We start from the raw sequence: 15,167 nt of genomic DNA on the forward strand, positions 1-15,167 counted from the left end.
GAACCTTTTGGATTGCATCCGACATACGTCTTTGGGGAGGAGATAAGTTTCTTGTAGCAGACAAATGTGGCTTTCGGAACAATCTAATTGAAAACGTATTGCCAACCGTTTATTGGGGTTATTAAGGCCTCAACCATTGAGGCTTAGGAGTGTAGGTGAACAGTGTATGGTGGGGGAGAAAGGTGCTGGGGCGTACCGAATTCTAATAGGGGGAGGTGCTGTGATGAGGCCAAGGTGGCGTATGAAGTTTGGTTTGTAGCGGAGTAAATGAGGGGGACAGAAAAACAACAATAACCAACATTTCGTAACACAGTCCCATGATGGGGGTAAGTCAGCTGAAAAAACGATAGCCATGGTCCGGGGAGGTTGGCCGGTGTGCAATGGACTCCCAAGGATAAACTGCCGCCTCAGGCCCCCATCAGTGGGGCAGAAAAGGCCTTGGTCACCGTAGAGGCGACTAGGTCGTAGGTGCTATGTGGTCACCTCCTCAGAGCCCTTATTTGCTGTTACCAAAAGCAATGCTGTCCAAAAACATCTCTCCTGAGCTCGTTCCCTTGAGGGTGGTCTGTTGTGTTTTTGGCGTCGGCCCGCCCGCTGCCAGTGGGCCAATCCTTCAGAGAGGATTCTCTAAAGGATCGCCTTTCGGAATACGAGGGGCCCTCAGCCAAGTCCAATACCCATTGGGCCTCCTTGATTATCTAAGTTGGTGGAGCTGGCCCTCCCACCAGAATATGAGCCGAAATGGATGCCCACAGCCATACAAGGCCCATGCCTCGGGAGCAAAGATGTTCTGTGATGGACCTGAACTCCCTGTGTCACTGGAGTATAAGTAGAGAGATGTCTTGAAAGAGACCCAATGTGTGGTCTCCGAACCGGATGGGCTGTTTACCCCTTGCCAGCTGAAGATTGTCTTCTTTAATCTCAAAGTTGTGGACACACAAGAATGTCTGGGGGTCTAGACCCAGCTCCCCTAGGGCGACCAGCCCTATGAATTCGGTCCAGTGGGATATCTCTGTCGTCCTCCCATCCCAGGATTGAGCAGAAGAGGGCCGTAATGCATTCCCCGATGTCATTGCCCTCCGCTACGGTAGGGGCTCCCCGAATTCAGATGTTGCGGTGGGGCCATTTTTCAGTATCCTCAGACTGCATCCGTAGTTCGTCCTGTTGTTCCTGGAGTCACAGAATTTCTTGGCGTAGTTGCTCCACATCCTCGCTAACTCGTTGCTTTCAAGGCTGGTGACCCGTTCTCCGATGGAGGTGAGGTCTGAGCCGAGATCACACATTTCCTGGGAGAGAGATTTCCCGAGGTCCTGCAGGTCCATCTTCAAAGAGTCAAAGAGAGACGTAAGAAAACTCCTAGTAACTGAGGCACGGTCCTCATCAGAAGCCCCCTCTGCGTTGGCCTTCAGCGAAGGTGGTGAGGGGTTGTCAGTGTGTTTGGGGTGTGCTAGTGTGGACCGAGTTAACATTTCCCAGAGTGATGGCTCCTTTTTGTGTTTCGATGTAGTCAAGGTCGTGGAGCCACCAAGAACCACAGCGGCTAGGATTTCTCTGAGAAACAGTTAGGCTCCGCTCAGCCCTGGGCCATCGCGATTCCTCAGGCCACTCTCAGCAGACTAAGGACGTCACAAAGGACGACAAGGCACTTGGAGGATCCGTGGCAGAGGAAAGATTCAGGTGGCTCTAGTGCGGCTAGTGGTCTAAGGCATTGAATTGGTGATGCACAACATGTGCCTTGTAGATGGAGAAGTTCCCCAGAGAAAGCACTCCTCCTGTTCCATCTCCCAGCAAGGATCACACATCCTAGAAGTGGTGGGAGGACCTCAGGTGGTCAAAGCTGGGAGCAAGAGTATCTTCAGGTCCAGGAGATGCTTCACTGATCCCTGAATGCCCGAGACCAGAGGAGTATCGCTGGCTGTGGCTGTCTAGGGAGGCAAGACTGCAGAGCAGGGCCGGCTCAGGTAAGGTACAGCACCCTGAAGAGCCACCTTCTAGGGTGGGCACAGCGGCTTAGAAAAGGGGCCCCCCGGATTGCCACAAGACTACGGCTGCAACCAGAGGTAGCCGTCTCCCCGTAGGGTCGCAATGCAGCAACGCATCCACCAGCTGCTCTTACCTCAGTCAGTGTCCCCTGCAGGTGTTGTGCTGAGGCGAAATCCGCAGCACCCACCCGGTCCAGCCCAGGCCTGGCCGCTGTAGCCACGCTGGCCCAGCGTCACCTCCCCGAGCAGCTGTCAGCCTTAAGGGCAGGCTGGAGCGGGAGCCAGGTGACGACTGCAATGTAAGGTCGATCAACTTGAAGGAGGCTCACGAAGTCCACCGGGGCACCTGTCAGGCCCCCGGGTGGGGAAAGCATCCAGGCGCAAGTCGGGATATCCCCGCCCTGAGGTGCAGGCAGCCGGCAAGGTGCGGGCTCACTATCCAGAAGTCTAGGTGAGCTCAGTTGCGGCCGAGGGAGGCAGCACAGCCCGTGGGACGCTCACAGCACCTCGTCAGCCACCATGTGTCTGCCCTCCCTAGGCTGTCGCGCGCCAGGTCAGGTATCGATGATTGATGAATTACAGAGGCATTCGGAGCCCACCCATCTCACCTCCTCCCCCCCCACCTGTCTCACCTTCCCCTCCCCCCTCCCATCTCACCTCCACCCCCTCATACCCCCCACCTCCCGGGCAGTCATTGCAGCAGATTCTGGGGTTGAAGTTGGGGGCCCAGGATGCTGCTAGATGCTGCGAGTATCGACCCGGGGGCGGAGAGTCCCTAAAGTCAGTCATAGTCCACCGCCATCTTGGCCGTGCCCCCTTCATTGGATTTTTGTGTTTCGCAAGATTAGCAGCACCACATGCCACAGAAGTATCATCTCATTGGTGCTACAAATACTTCTTGCCTAGAAAGGCATTGACATCAGAATAGTTGCTAACAAACTGTGGATGTGGAAAATGTTTGTGATTTTTTTTTTAAAAATTTTTATAGGATATCTGTCCTTTGTTTAAAGCCTCCCCGTAATTCTGAATTCTCTTCCTCAGTTCCTTACTCAATTCTAATGTACTGTGGCAGCCACCTTTCCTCCTCTTGCATGTCTTCTCTTCAAACGTACAATACCACAGTTTCGCCTTTGCTCATCCCCATTTTGTGTACTATGTCTCTCTTCTTACCCTACTTCCTACTTAATGAGTTTCCTCCGTCCTCGCTGGTTAAGACTTGACCTAATATAGCTCTGCAACATTTACTTATTATTTATTCTTAATTCATCATCTCTGTGTCTTGGGATAAGGGATCTGCAGATGCATCTGCTTAGTATGTGATTAAATCTGCTGAAAATTTCTCATGGTTTCTTCATTCGCTGGTGTTTCAAACACTGATTACTGAGAACTGATAGGCATATGCGATGGGTCCAACCTTGAAGTGCAGTGTTTTCAGTACCGAGCAAGGCATTTTCATGTGTGCTGTCTCTGATTGTTGTGGAGGGACATTTTTATCACTGTTTGGTAGTCATTTGAATGCAAATCTGAAAGGCAGCTTAAAGATTATGTATCCGTTTGTGTTGTAATAGCTGCTGGTGTTTTTAAGTTTGAGGTTGATTTTTTTTTTGCAAGTGATAACTGCGATAGTGTGGTTATGGCATATTAGGATGTCTATTGAGAAATGTAGATCATGGTGGGTGGGTCTGCTCCTGGTTTTCATGGATTGTGTTGTGAGTGGATGTTTGAATGTTAGGAATGACAGCTGCTAGATGGCTGAGGGAACTACTCCCCCTTAGCACATCATAGCTCTACCTAATCTATTCTATTTACCTCCTGCTGACTAATCATGGTAGTTTGCCACACTGCCCTGGCGATGGTTTTTGGAGGCCTCGAGACATCTTTGAAGCTCAGAATTTAGCAATGTTTTTGAGACCCCCAAACTGACATGAAGAGCTTTGAATCTGTAGTGTGCAGTGTTTCTATACATACCACTCAACAATATCTGGTTGAACATCAAAATATTATCCCCAGTTCAGGGAAGCTGCAGAGCAGGGGGTCCCTGTTTTTTTGGGGCCCTGGTGCAATGTCATAGCCATTTGCCTGGCAGTACTACTGCCTGTAGAAACACATGTGTAACCTCACCAAACAGATTTATGACATTGGTGGCCATTTTGGAGAGTCAGGCACCTGACTGCTTTTATCTATCACTATACTGTCTCGATAACAGGCATTCAGGGTTGAACCATTAACCCATTGTTTTACCTCTACAAGCCTTTCAGGGTATTGGTGATGGGCACACTGGTTGAGTTATTCACTTGTTGCTTTAATTCTGCTGCCTGTTTCACTATTGGTAACAGGCACACCATTGACATTATTTGGTAGGTTCCGTCGCTATTTTGCCACCTGCATCAGTGTGCATGTCATCGCATGACTCATCTTTCAGATCTGAAGTATGTTTTTATTGTCTGTTCATGCTTTAACATCTGCTTTACTTTCATGACTAATGTACATTAGAATTACGTTTTTTCGAACAGTATTTACTGTGTAATTGTATTCGTGGTTTGAGCGACCAGTGCATTGGTTTCGCTCTATTTATTTAAAGGCTCTGTACTACTTCTTCTGTACTCTGTTTAGTATAGTCCCAAGCGAGCAACCCGTTGTTTGGGACACAGGATTAAATATATTTACTAGTACATGTTGAAGTGCTGGAAGGGAGCGCAAAGTATTCCCTGGTGGAAATTGCTCTTATTGAAACGCTGGGTAGATATGGATTAAAATAATGTAAAACTATCTTATTAGTTATTTATGGGAATATGGTTGTTTTCACTTAGACTTTTAAACAAATTGAAATTGGATAAGGGAAGAAAGTGAATAAGGACTTGAAGAGGTTTAAATTTTAGTGCAGAAAGCTGGGTGAGCGTGAAAGTATCTTAGATTAGATTGCTTCACTCAGATTCCTAGCAGCTATCATGCGTCGCATTATTAACAAAGTTCAGGAGCGGTTCTGGGTGAGACATAACATTGAACGTTGCTATTGATATAGGCATGGGAGTTGAACAGTCTTAGCGTTTTGCTGAATCGCTCAAAGGTTATCTGCTGACAACACTTTTTTTCCCTTTTGTTACTGCCATGGTGCACAACAGTGTTTCTGGGCTCCTTTTTCTGAAAAAATCAACTGTCAAATGGACAGACGCATTCACATTGGTTCCTTGTACTTTGGCCCCGAAGTCACTCTAAACCTCCTTTTATCAGCGGCCACAACGGTGTTCCAGGACTCCTTGTTCTGAAAACACCTGTTGTAGGAATGCATAAACACACTCACAATGGCACTTTCCTCTGCGGCATCACTGGCGTTCCAAACCTCTTTTTCCCAATGATGCCAGTCGTCAGCACGCTGCAGACGCATGGACTCACAATGGTAAGTTACACTGAGGTGCCACCGTTGAAGCAAGCGTCTTTTCTGATTCTAGTAGTTGGGAGAAGCACTTGCGTGTTCCCAACGTAGTGGCCTGGACGCTGCATAAATTTGTGATGAAATCACACAAAGGCCCAGTGCCCCCGGTGCTTCTGCTACACCACTTTCCTGTAATTAACCCCAGGGACGCTTGGCGGTATTTTTGACACGTTGTGTGGAAGTTTGTTTCTTTATCGATTCTTCTTCCTTCCTTGATGCTGTTATGCCTTAAGGTAGGGGGCACTATTAAACAATATATCCTTTGTCGTTGATGCTCCTGGGGCAGGTGATGGAAACCTAGGGCCAATGATGACTGCTGCACAGGCAAAGTGAAAAATTGCAGGAGTTTAGTTTCATAAGGAGCACAAGATAATCTATCCCACACGTTGACAGCCATCTGCAACTGACTACGCTTCAATCCCATTAGCAGAACATTCCAACTCTCCCACCATGGAACCTGCATCCTGTGATTGAGTATGTGCATGGGCCACCTGTGTGTTGTAGGGAGCTGGCTTTTTATGAAGTATGCCAAAATGACGTATGTTGTACAAAGAGTCCGGGGTGTCCCCTTGTGAGCAGGGGCTTGCTCTAGAAATCCCAAGGGGCTCTTTTAAGGGTAAGTGCGTCAAGCAGCCTGGGCTTATCAGAGAGGGAGTGTTAGACCGTCATTGTAGAGACAGTTAATGATACACACGATTCAATAAGGAGATCCATACCAACTTATAACAATATCAGTTATCTTTATATATGTTCAGGCATCAGAATCAATATGGTCAGGTAAATCAGGTAAGTATGTTTTGCAAGAAATTATCACAGTTTTGAAAAGTCTACACAGTGCAGTTTTCTGAAGCTGCAATGCTATCCTATGGAAGATAAACAAATATGGCAAACAGGTACTCAGTAGTGGCTTACAGGACCAATCTTCCAGATCTAAGGTGGTATGGGGCAGTTTTGTAGACCACACCATCTGGTCACCTCCGGCGGCACTGAGGGGGATGGGTGCAGAGGTGTAGTTCAGCATCAGGTGTGCTGTTGAAGTCAATTGGCATTGTTCTGGTCAGAAAGGTACTGCAGGCAGAGACTCTGGGTACAGTCTGGTTGAACCAGCAGGGGGTCTCAAATCTTGTGATGCTCAGGGTCACCAGTGGCCCTCTTCTCTTTGGTCCAGGATAGCCGGGTGCAGAGGTGCAAGGGACCGCCTGGTTTCCCCCACCGGTGGCTGTCGCGGTAGAGGGGGCCTGCAGAAAGAGGCTGTAGGGGTGGGCTAGGGGTCCTGTCCGACCAGGCAACAACTGGGCTCGGGTCTCAGACGTAGGGACACCAGGGGTCCCCTTCTACTCTATCCTGGGTGGGCAGGTGCGGCGGTCCAACAAGTTTACGTCACCAGATGTGGTTTCTGGAGAGGGGGCCTGCACAAAGAGGAGACTGACGCCTTCCTGAATGCTAATTTTCCCCCTGGCCAGGTGCCAAATGGGCCCTGGGACAGGGGGGTCGACATTTCCTTCCTGAGGGAAGCCAGATTTGCATACCAGGGGTGGTGGGCTTCCTTGAAACCCCCTGCATTGCAATGCAGATTTGCAGGTCATTCTATTGGGAGGGGTGTACTAACACCTCTGTCAGAGCAGGCTTTGTTCCTGACCTCCCAACATCAAAGGTTCTCACCCTTGGGGGTCAGAAACCGGTCTGTTGGTGGCGGGCTAGTTGAAACTAGTCAGCCAGCTCACGGGTAGATGGTAGGTTTCCAGAGGGGGTGTCTAAGGTGCCCTGTGGGTGCATGTATTAATAAATCCATCTCTGGCTTCAGTGAGAGTTTATCACTAAGAGATGTTTGATACCAAACAACCTTGTTTTCAGTAAAGCCATCATGTAGCTGGGGACGTCATATTGGCCGGTGTCCAGCACATGTACTCAAAATAGCTTCCCTGTTCATTCACTGTGTCTAGGAATCGACAAAGACAAAGCAGGGGACTATCTTGTCTTGCAGCTACGCCTTCACATGTAATATAATGCACCTTGCTTTAGGGTTGTAAGGTTTGCTGTACCTATATTGCACGCAGGGTAAGTGGCCATGGCACACAGTCTGTGTGCCATGTCATATTTTAACTTTTAGCTACATAAGTCACCCAGCCTGCAATGACAGTCTGCATGTGCTAGGTGAGGGCTCCTTGAGGGTGGCACAATACATGCTGTAGGCCTTTGGGACCCTGTTTGGGACCCATGCCGTAGGTACCAGGGGTGCCATTTACTAGGGACTTACAGGGGTGCCAAGGGTATTACCAATTGAGGAGCAGTTGCACAGTTTTAGGGAAAGTGATCTGGCACTTGAAACCTGGTTAGCAGGAATCCAGTACCTTTCAGTTAAATTTGCATCAGGTACCAGGCAAAAAGTGGGGATGACCATGTGAAAAAAGGGCACTTTCCTAAAAATGGCTTGTCAAACATAGTGTATGCATGGAGTTGGTACGGAAGGTCTGTGATGACTTGTGTATTGAAAGTGGTGTGTTCCTTAAGGGTGCTAGGACAAGATTGTTCCCCCTCTAGGTTTATGTAAAAAGTTGTTTGGGTGGTACATGAAGGACACTTTGGGATGTGAGCGATCAAGGGGTGTGCTTGTAAGTAGTACTGTTGTTCAGGAATGGACATTCGCTCGAATAGATGAGTCAGTGAATATCTTTCTTGTGCTCTTAATGGTATATCTGCCAGGGCGTATGTGGTACAAGCCCATTCTCTTGGCCTTCCTGATGGTTCCCTTGCAGAAATTAGGTTTACAAGCATTTAGTACCTTGTGGGTGGTGACTAAGCAGAAAGCGTTTTCCATAGTTTTGATTATTTTTCCATTTTTGATTACAGTTAATAAGGCATTCTGTCAATGCATACAAAAGTAAAATGGTAGAGTATATAATTATGAAGAGGGGGAGATGTCCTGCAAGAACTTTTTGGATTGGGGGTCTAGTTATACTCAAATTATCTGTTGAGTTCAGCAAAGGAGTTTCGCAGTGATAAGATGCTATGAGTCATTTGAACATTTAAGAATGCTGTGAGAGTTGAAGGAAGCAAGGCGTGGGTGGAACTTGTCTAGTGTCCGCGTTCTATAGCAGTATCGGCTTAATATGGCCAATTGTGATTCTGCACCTTTGTGTGTGACTGTTTTTCTTGATGTTGCATTTAGGGATGCGTATGTAGTTCCTGGTGCTAACAGCCTATCTTTGGGGGACCATAGTGAATTTAGAGAAGAATGGCTGGGTAGTGTTGTGTCTGCGGATGTTGTGGTTACGGACAATGTTGAGTCGTCGTTAAAATGTGAGAAACGCACCAGCTACTTAACTTCTCGGTCGCATGATTTTGTTTTGAAGTAATGTCCCTTTTTTCTTGTCTGTTGGCTCATTTGTTTCCTTAGGTTTTTGTGTTTTAATCTTTAAGGGGGAAGGTGTGTGTAGTTTGGTCGTTGTATAGTAGGATATTTGTAGGTGAATGCAGAATGGGGGGTGTTTGCATACATTGATAACGGAAAATTGTGGTTTACTTGTGAGAACATTAAGATTGACAGTTGATGGCTGAGGTGTCTGCTCGCTATTTGCATTCCTTTGCTGTAGTTTGTACTTTATGAAATACATTTTCAATTCCCCTTCTGCTGCCCACGCATGGACTTCTTTGCATCCCACAATAACTGGTCCCTGTATAAATGTTCATGCTGTTCCTTGTGACCAAGCTGGAAGCTTTAAATATGTGACAAATTTGTCACAGCTTTTATCAAAGTTTAGATGGGAGCTAAAGTTCTTTTAATTGTGTTTACTGTGCGCTTTCTTCTCTAGGTTGCAGTGATTCTGATGGACACCCAGGGAGCTTTTGACAGCCAATCAACAGTAAAAGACTGTGCTACCATCTTTGCTCTCAGCACAATGACCAGCTCCATCCAGGTGAGTTACAGGAATAGTTAATGTTTAGTCTTTATAGCCCTCCCTCACGTTTAAATTGAGTTTTTCGGAATCCACACAATTTAGCAATACAAAGATAATCCTCAACATGCATTTAAAAATTCCATCTCTAACAATATTTCGGGGCACTCCTATTGAGGTGAAAAAGTTGAACAAAAAGTTCTGGGTTCTATCAGGAATGGAAAACCCTTTTCATTTATTGCTTTTGTAATGATAGAAAGTGCAAAATAAGTAAAATTCTATGTATTCTAGTGAGTAGATATTTATCAAAAGCTTTCCTGTGTGAACACATGGACACGCACACAGTTTTGTTCCACATATCTCAATGGAACAAACAGTTTTCTTTATTATGTAGTGAAAATGAGATCCTTATCACTACAATGTCAATAAACCACAATAGGTTGCAAAGATAATGTAATTGGCTATATTACTTATTCTCAAAAATATCTATGTTAAAGTTTTCAATAACTAGTTATTGTTGAAACAAAGGAGGTGTTTAGCTTCACTATTGACCGAGCTGAAACACTCATGCAGTGACAAAAATCTCTGGAATGGGCTTCTTAGTCCAAAGAAGACATTTATTATTTAACTACGCAAGGTTCCTAAAAGATGATTAGCATGCTGAAAGCACACTTTTAAAAATGGTCACAGCAATGAAATGAAAACATGTACACGTGATTCTCCACTGCAATATACACAGCAAATATATGTATCTATATAATAATGCAAAGCAAACAATGATTTAAAAAATATGCATCACCATGAGGCAAGGGAATCACTGCTTCATCTCCCTCCAGCGTCCTGGATATGCCTGAGATCTGCAAACACTCTCTGTCCCCGGTCCATCATTCTCGACCTTTTATAGTTTGAACAAACAAGAGACGAAAAGTCTAGAACCTCCCTCTCCCTGCAGAAGTTTATTTAGTCAAAAAAAGCTGATTGCTTTAGGCCAGCTTTGAAAATTACACGTCGGGACTTGGCCGCAATCCCAAGGTGCCAATTTAAAACAAGTCCGTTCCCTGCCGTCTGAGTACCTTCTTATCAGCCTAAGCCCTTGGTGGGAAAGAACACGAAAAATAAAAACTTGCGCACATTGTACAATGTGGAAAACTACTTGCAGCTTTTAACAGGGCATTGTCTAATGCTAAAATAAAGTAAATAGGCAAAATGAAGCTGGTGGTCACTAATGTGATGGTGTGCTGCTAGGCTAAGTACAACATGGAGTCAGTGGTCAAAACTCACATATCATTACAGGAGGTAACACAAACAAGTAAACATCCGTTATTTTATTATGTTGAAGTTTCTTCTTGTAGGGAATAATACTCACCGGCATGGCCTATTGGATAACATGTTTTTAAAATATCTTAAGGTCCCATACTTGCTGTTCTTTTTCATATATATCTATATCTATATCTATATATATATATATATATATATATATATATATATATATATATATATATATATATATATATATGTTTGATGGCATGTGTAGCTCCAGATACACATGCTGTGCATTATCCTGCCATCTAGTGTTGGGCTCGGAGTGTTACAAGTTGTTTTTCTTCGAAGAAGTCTTTTCGAGTCACGAGACCGAGGGACTCCTCCCTTTTGGCTCCATTGCGCATGGGCGTCGACTCCATCTTAGATTGTTTTTTTTTTTCCGCCATCGGGTTCGGACGTGTTCCTCTTCGCTCGGTGTTTCGGTTCCGAAAAGTTAGTTAACAATCGGAAAATTCGATGGTATTGTTTGCGCTCAGTATCGGGTTAGTGATAGCACATCGACACCGAAGAAAAGAAGAGCTCCGGCAGCCCTTCGGGGCTTCCACTCCTCGGCGTGGCCTGGTCGACCCGACCGCGTGCGTCTTCAAGGCTCATGGAACGGACCCCATTCCGCTTCTGCCCCAAATGCCACGCTAAGTATCCTTATACAGACCAACATTTGGTCTGTAATTTGTGTTTGTCCCCCGAACACAAAGAGGATACGTGCGAGGCCTGTTGGGCATTTCGGTCGAAGAAGACGCTGCGGGACCGGAGAGCTTGAGAACTTCAAATGGCGTCGACACCGGCCGGGCACACCGACGTCGAAGAAGAGGAGACATTCTCCATTCCAGATTCGGACTCGGACGAGCCCGAGAGTGAGCAGCCGACGAGGCAACAAACCGTGAGTAAACCAGCCCCGGCAAAAACTCACTCGAAAATCATGAAGGCCCAGGGGACGCTACCGCCGACAGGCCATGGCTTTACCCGAAAGCACGGTGACCAAGCATCGGCACCGAAAAAGGCCTCACAGCAGCCGAAGACATCCGACTCCGGTCGAGATACCGGCTCCGAATATACTCGCACCGAGATACCGTCTCCGACCAGATCCGGCACCGAGAAATCTGCACCCTGAAATCCAAAAAGGTTTCTTCGGAGCCGAAAAAGACTGCTGAAAAGGTTTCGGTGCCGAAACACCCAGCCTTGGAGCCGAAACAAAGCTCTTATACGGACGAACAGGGCCTTTCCTCACAATTACAAGGCCACAGGTTTGAACAAGAACTGGGGATGGGAGAGCCAGACCATACCCAGAGGAGGCTCCATATACAGAAAGACACGGGGAAAATAAGTACTCTTCCCCCAATTAAGATGAAGCGGAAGCTCGCATTCCATGAGGCGGATATGCAGCCAAAAGCAAAAGTGGCTAAAGAAAAAACACCAGCACAGTTTTCTCCACAGCCATCGCCACCGCCCTCACCACATCTGTCCCCAATAGCAACACCTCCAATGGTGCAGTCACCAACGCACACAGGGATGAGCCAAGATGACCCAGATGCATGGGATCTGTACGATGCACCAGTCTCTGATAATAGTCCGGATTGCTACCCTGCAAGGCGATCACCACCAGAAGACAGTACTGCTTACATGCAGGTGGTTTCCAGGGCAGCTACTTTTCATAACGTAGCATTGCATTCAGAACCTATAGAAGATGACTTCTTGTTCAATACCCTGTCATCAACACACAACCAATACCAAAGTTTGCCAATGTTACCAGGCATGTTAAAACACCCCAAACAGGTGTTTCAAGACCCAGTCAAGAGCAGAGCCATCACACCTAGGGTGGAAAAGAAATATAAACCTCCCCCTACGGACCCTGTGTACATTACGCAACACCTGACTCCTGATTTAGTGGGAGCAGCCCGGAAAAGGGCAAACTCACAAACTTCTGGAGACGCACCACCACCCAACAAAAAGTCGGAAATTCGATGCTGCAGGCAAAAGGGTGGCAGCACAGGCAGCCAATCAGTGGCGAATTGCCAATTCGCAGGCTCTATTGGCAAGATACGACAGGGCACATTGGGACGAAATGCAACATTTCATTGAACACCTTCCCAAAGAGTTCCAGAAGCGTGCCCAACAGGTTGTAGAGGAGGGCCAAACCACCTCCAACAATCAAATAAGGTCGGCTATGGACTCGGCAGACACGGTGGCCAGAACAGTAAACACGGCGGTCACCATTTGGAGACACGCGTGGCTACGTACCTCCGGATTTAAGCCAGAGATCCAGCAGGCTGTGCTGAATATGCCTTTCAACGGACAACAATTGTTTGGGCCGGAGGTGGATACAGCAATAGACAAACTAAAGAAAGACACTGACACGGCCAAAGCCATGAGCGCGCTCTACTCCCCACAGAGGAGAGGCACTTTTAGGAAGCCACACTTTAGAGGGGGGGTTTCGGGCCCAAAACACAGAGCCTTCGACCTCACAGGCCAGACCCACATACCAGGGCCAATACCAAAGAGGAGGCTTTCGGGGACAATATAGGAGTGGACAGTTCCCTAAAACAAGAGGGAAATTCCAAAGCTCAAAAACCCCACAAACTAAACAGTGACTCCAACGTCACAAACCCCCAACACACAACACCAGTGGGGGGGGGAGACTCACAGATTATTACCAAAATTGGAAACACATAACTACGGACTCATGGGTCCTAGCCATTATCCAACATGGTTATTGCATAGAATTCCTACAAATGCCACCAAATGTTCCTCCAAGAGCACACAACATGTCCAAACAGCACTTAGATCTGTTACAACTAGAAGTCCAAGCGTTGTTACAAACAGAAGCAATAGAACTAGTACCCAACCATCAAAAAGGAACAGGTGTTTACTCCCTGTATTTCCTAATTCCAAAAAAGGACAAAACACTGAGACCCATATTAGACCTCAGAACACTAAATCTTTACATCAAATCAAATCACTTTCACATGGTGACACTTCAAAACGTGATTCCCTTGCTCAAACAACAGGACTACATGTCAACATTAGATCTCAAGGATGCTTACTTCCACATACCCATACATCCTTCCCACAGGAAATACTTAAGGTTTGTAATCCAAGGCTTGCATTACCAATTCAAAGTGTTACCGTTCGGGATAACAACAGCACCAAGAGTATTCACAAAATGCCTTGCGGTAGTAGCTGCTCATATCAGGAGGCAGCACATGCACGTATTACCTTACTTAGACGATTGGTTAATAAAAGCCAGCACTCAGCAACAGTGTCTTCTACACACAAAATACGTCATAGAAAGCCTTCACAAGCTAGGGTTCTCTATAAACTACCAAAAATCACATCTACAACCGTGTCAAATACAACAATACTTAGGAGCAACCATCAACACACAAAAAGGGATTGCTACTCCAAGTCCATAAAGGGTACACGCATTACAAAACGTAATACTAAACATGCACCCAAACCAACACTATCAAGTGAGGTTTGTGATGAAACTTCTAGGCATGATGTCTTCATGCATAGCCATTGTCCCAAACGCAAGACTACACATGCGGCCCTTACAACAGTGCCTAGCAACACAATGGACACAAGCACAGGGTCAACTTCAAGATCTAGTGTTGATAGTCCGCCAAACACACTCCTCGCTTCGATGGTGGAATCCTATAAATTTAAACCAAGGGCGGCCATTCCAAGACCCTGTGCCTCAATACGTGATCACAACAGATGCTTCCATGGTAGGGTGGGGAGCACACCTCAACCAGCACAGTATACAGGGACAATGGGACTCTCAACAAAGCCAACTTCATATAAATCATCTGGAACTGCTAGCAGTATTTCTAGCATTGAAAGCATTTCAACCATTAATAGCCCACAAACACATTCTTGTCAAAACAGACAACATGACAACAATGTATTACCTAAACAAACAGGGAGGGGCACACTCATCACAGCTGTGTCTCTTAGCACAAAAGATTTGGCATTGGGCGATTCACATTCGCCTAATAGCACAGTACATCCCAGGAATTCAAAACCAGTTAGCCAACAATCTCAGTCGAGATCACCAACAAACCCACGAATGGGAAATTAATCCCCAGATACTACAAACTTACTTTCAAAACTGGGGAACACCACGAATAGACCTATTCGCAACAAAAGAAAACGCAAAATGCCAAAACTTTACGTCCAGGTATCCACACCCTCACTCTAAGGGCAATGCGTTATGGATGAGTTGGTCAGGGATACTTGCTTACGCTTTCCCCCCTCTCCCACTCCTTCCGTATCTAGTAAACAAATTGAGTCAAAACAAACTCAAACTAATACTAACAGCACCAACTTGGGCTCGCCAGCCATGGTATACAACACTACTAGATCTGTCAGTAGTACCTCATATCAAACTACCAAACAGACCAGATCTGTTAACTCAACACAAACAACAGATCAGACACCCAAATTCAGCATCGCTCAATCTAGCAATCTGGCTCCTCAAATCTTAGAATTTGGACATTTAGGCCTTACACAAGAATGTATGGAGGTCATTAAACA

General features: G+C 46.3%; 1 protein-coding gene across 4 annotated transcripts in view; it reads left to right on the forward strand.

The window, feature by feature from the left end:
* Positions 1-15,167, forward strand: part of ATL3 (atlastin GTPase 3) — a 259,411-nt gene that overhangs the window by 133,380 nt on the left and 110,864 nt on the right. For all 4 annotated transcript variants that reach the window (XM_069208040.1, XM_069208037.1, XM_069208038.1 and 1 more), the window contains one exon: positions 9,228-9,332. In XM_069208040.1, the coding sequence (XP_069064141.1) occupies positions 9,228-9,332 (105 nt within the window). The remainder of the gene's footprint in view (positions 1-9,227; positions 9,333-15,167) is intronic.

This window comes from Pleurodeles waltl, chromosome 9, assembly GCF_031143425.1.
Source record: "Pleurodeles waltl isolate 20211129_DDA chromosome 9, aPleWal1.hap1.20221129, whole genome shotgun sequence".
NCBI classification, from domain to species: Eukaryota; Metazoa; Chordata; class Amphibia; order Caudata; family Salamandridae; genus Pleurodeles; species Pleurodeles waltl.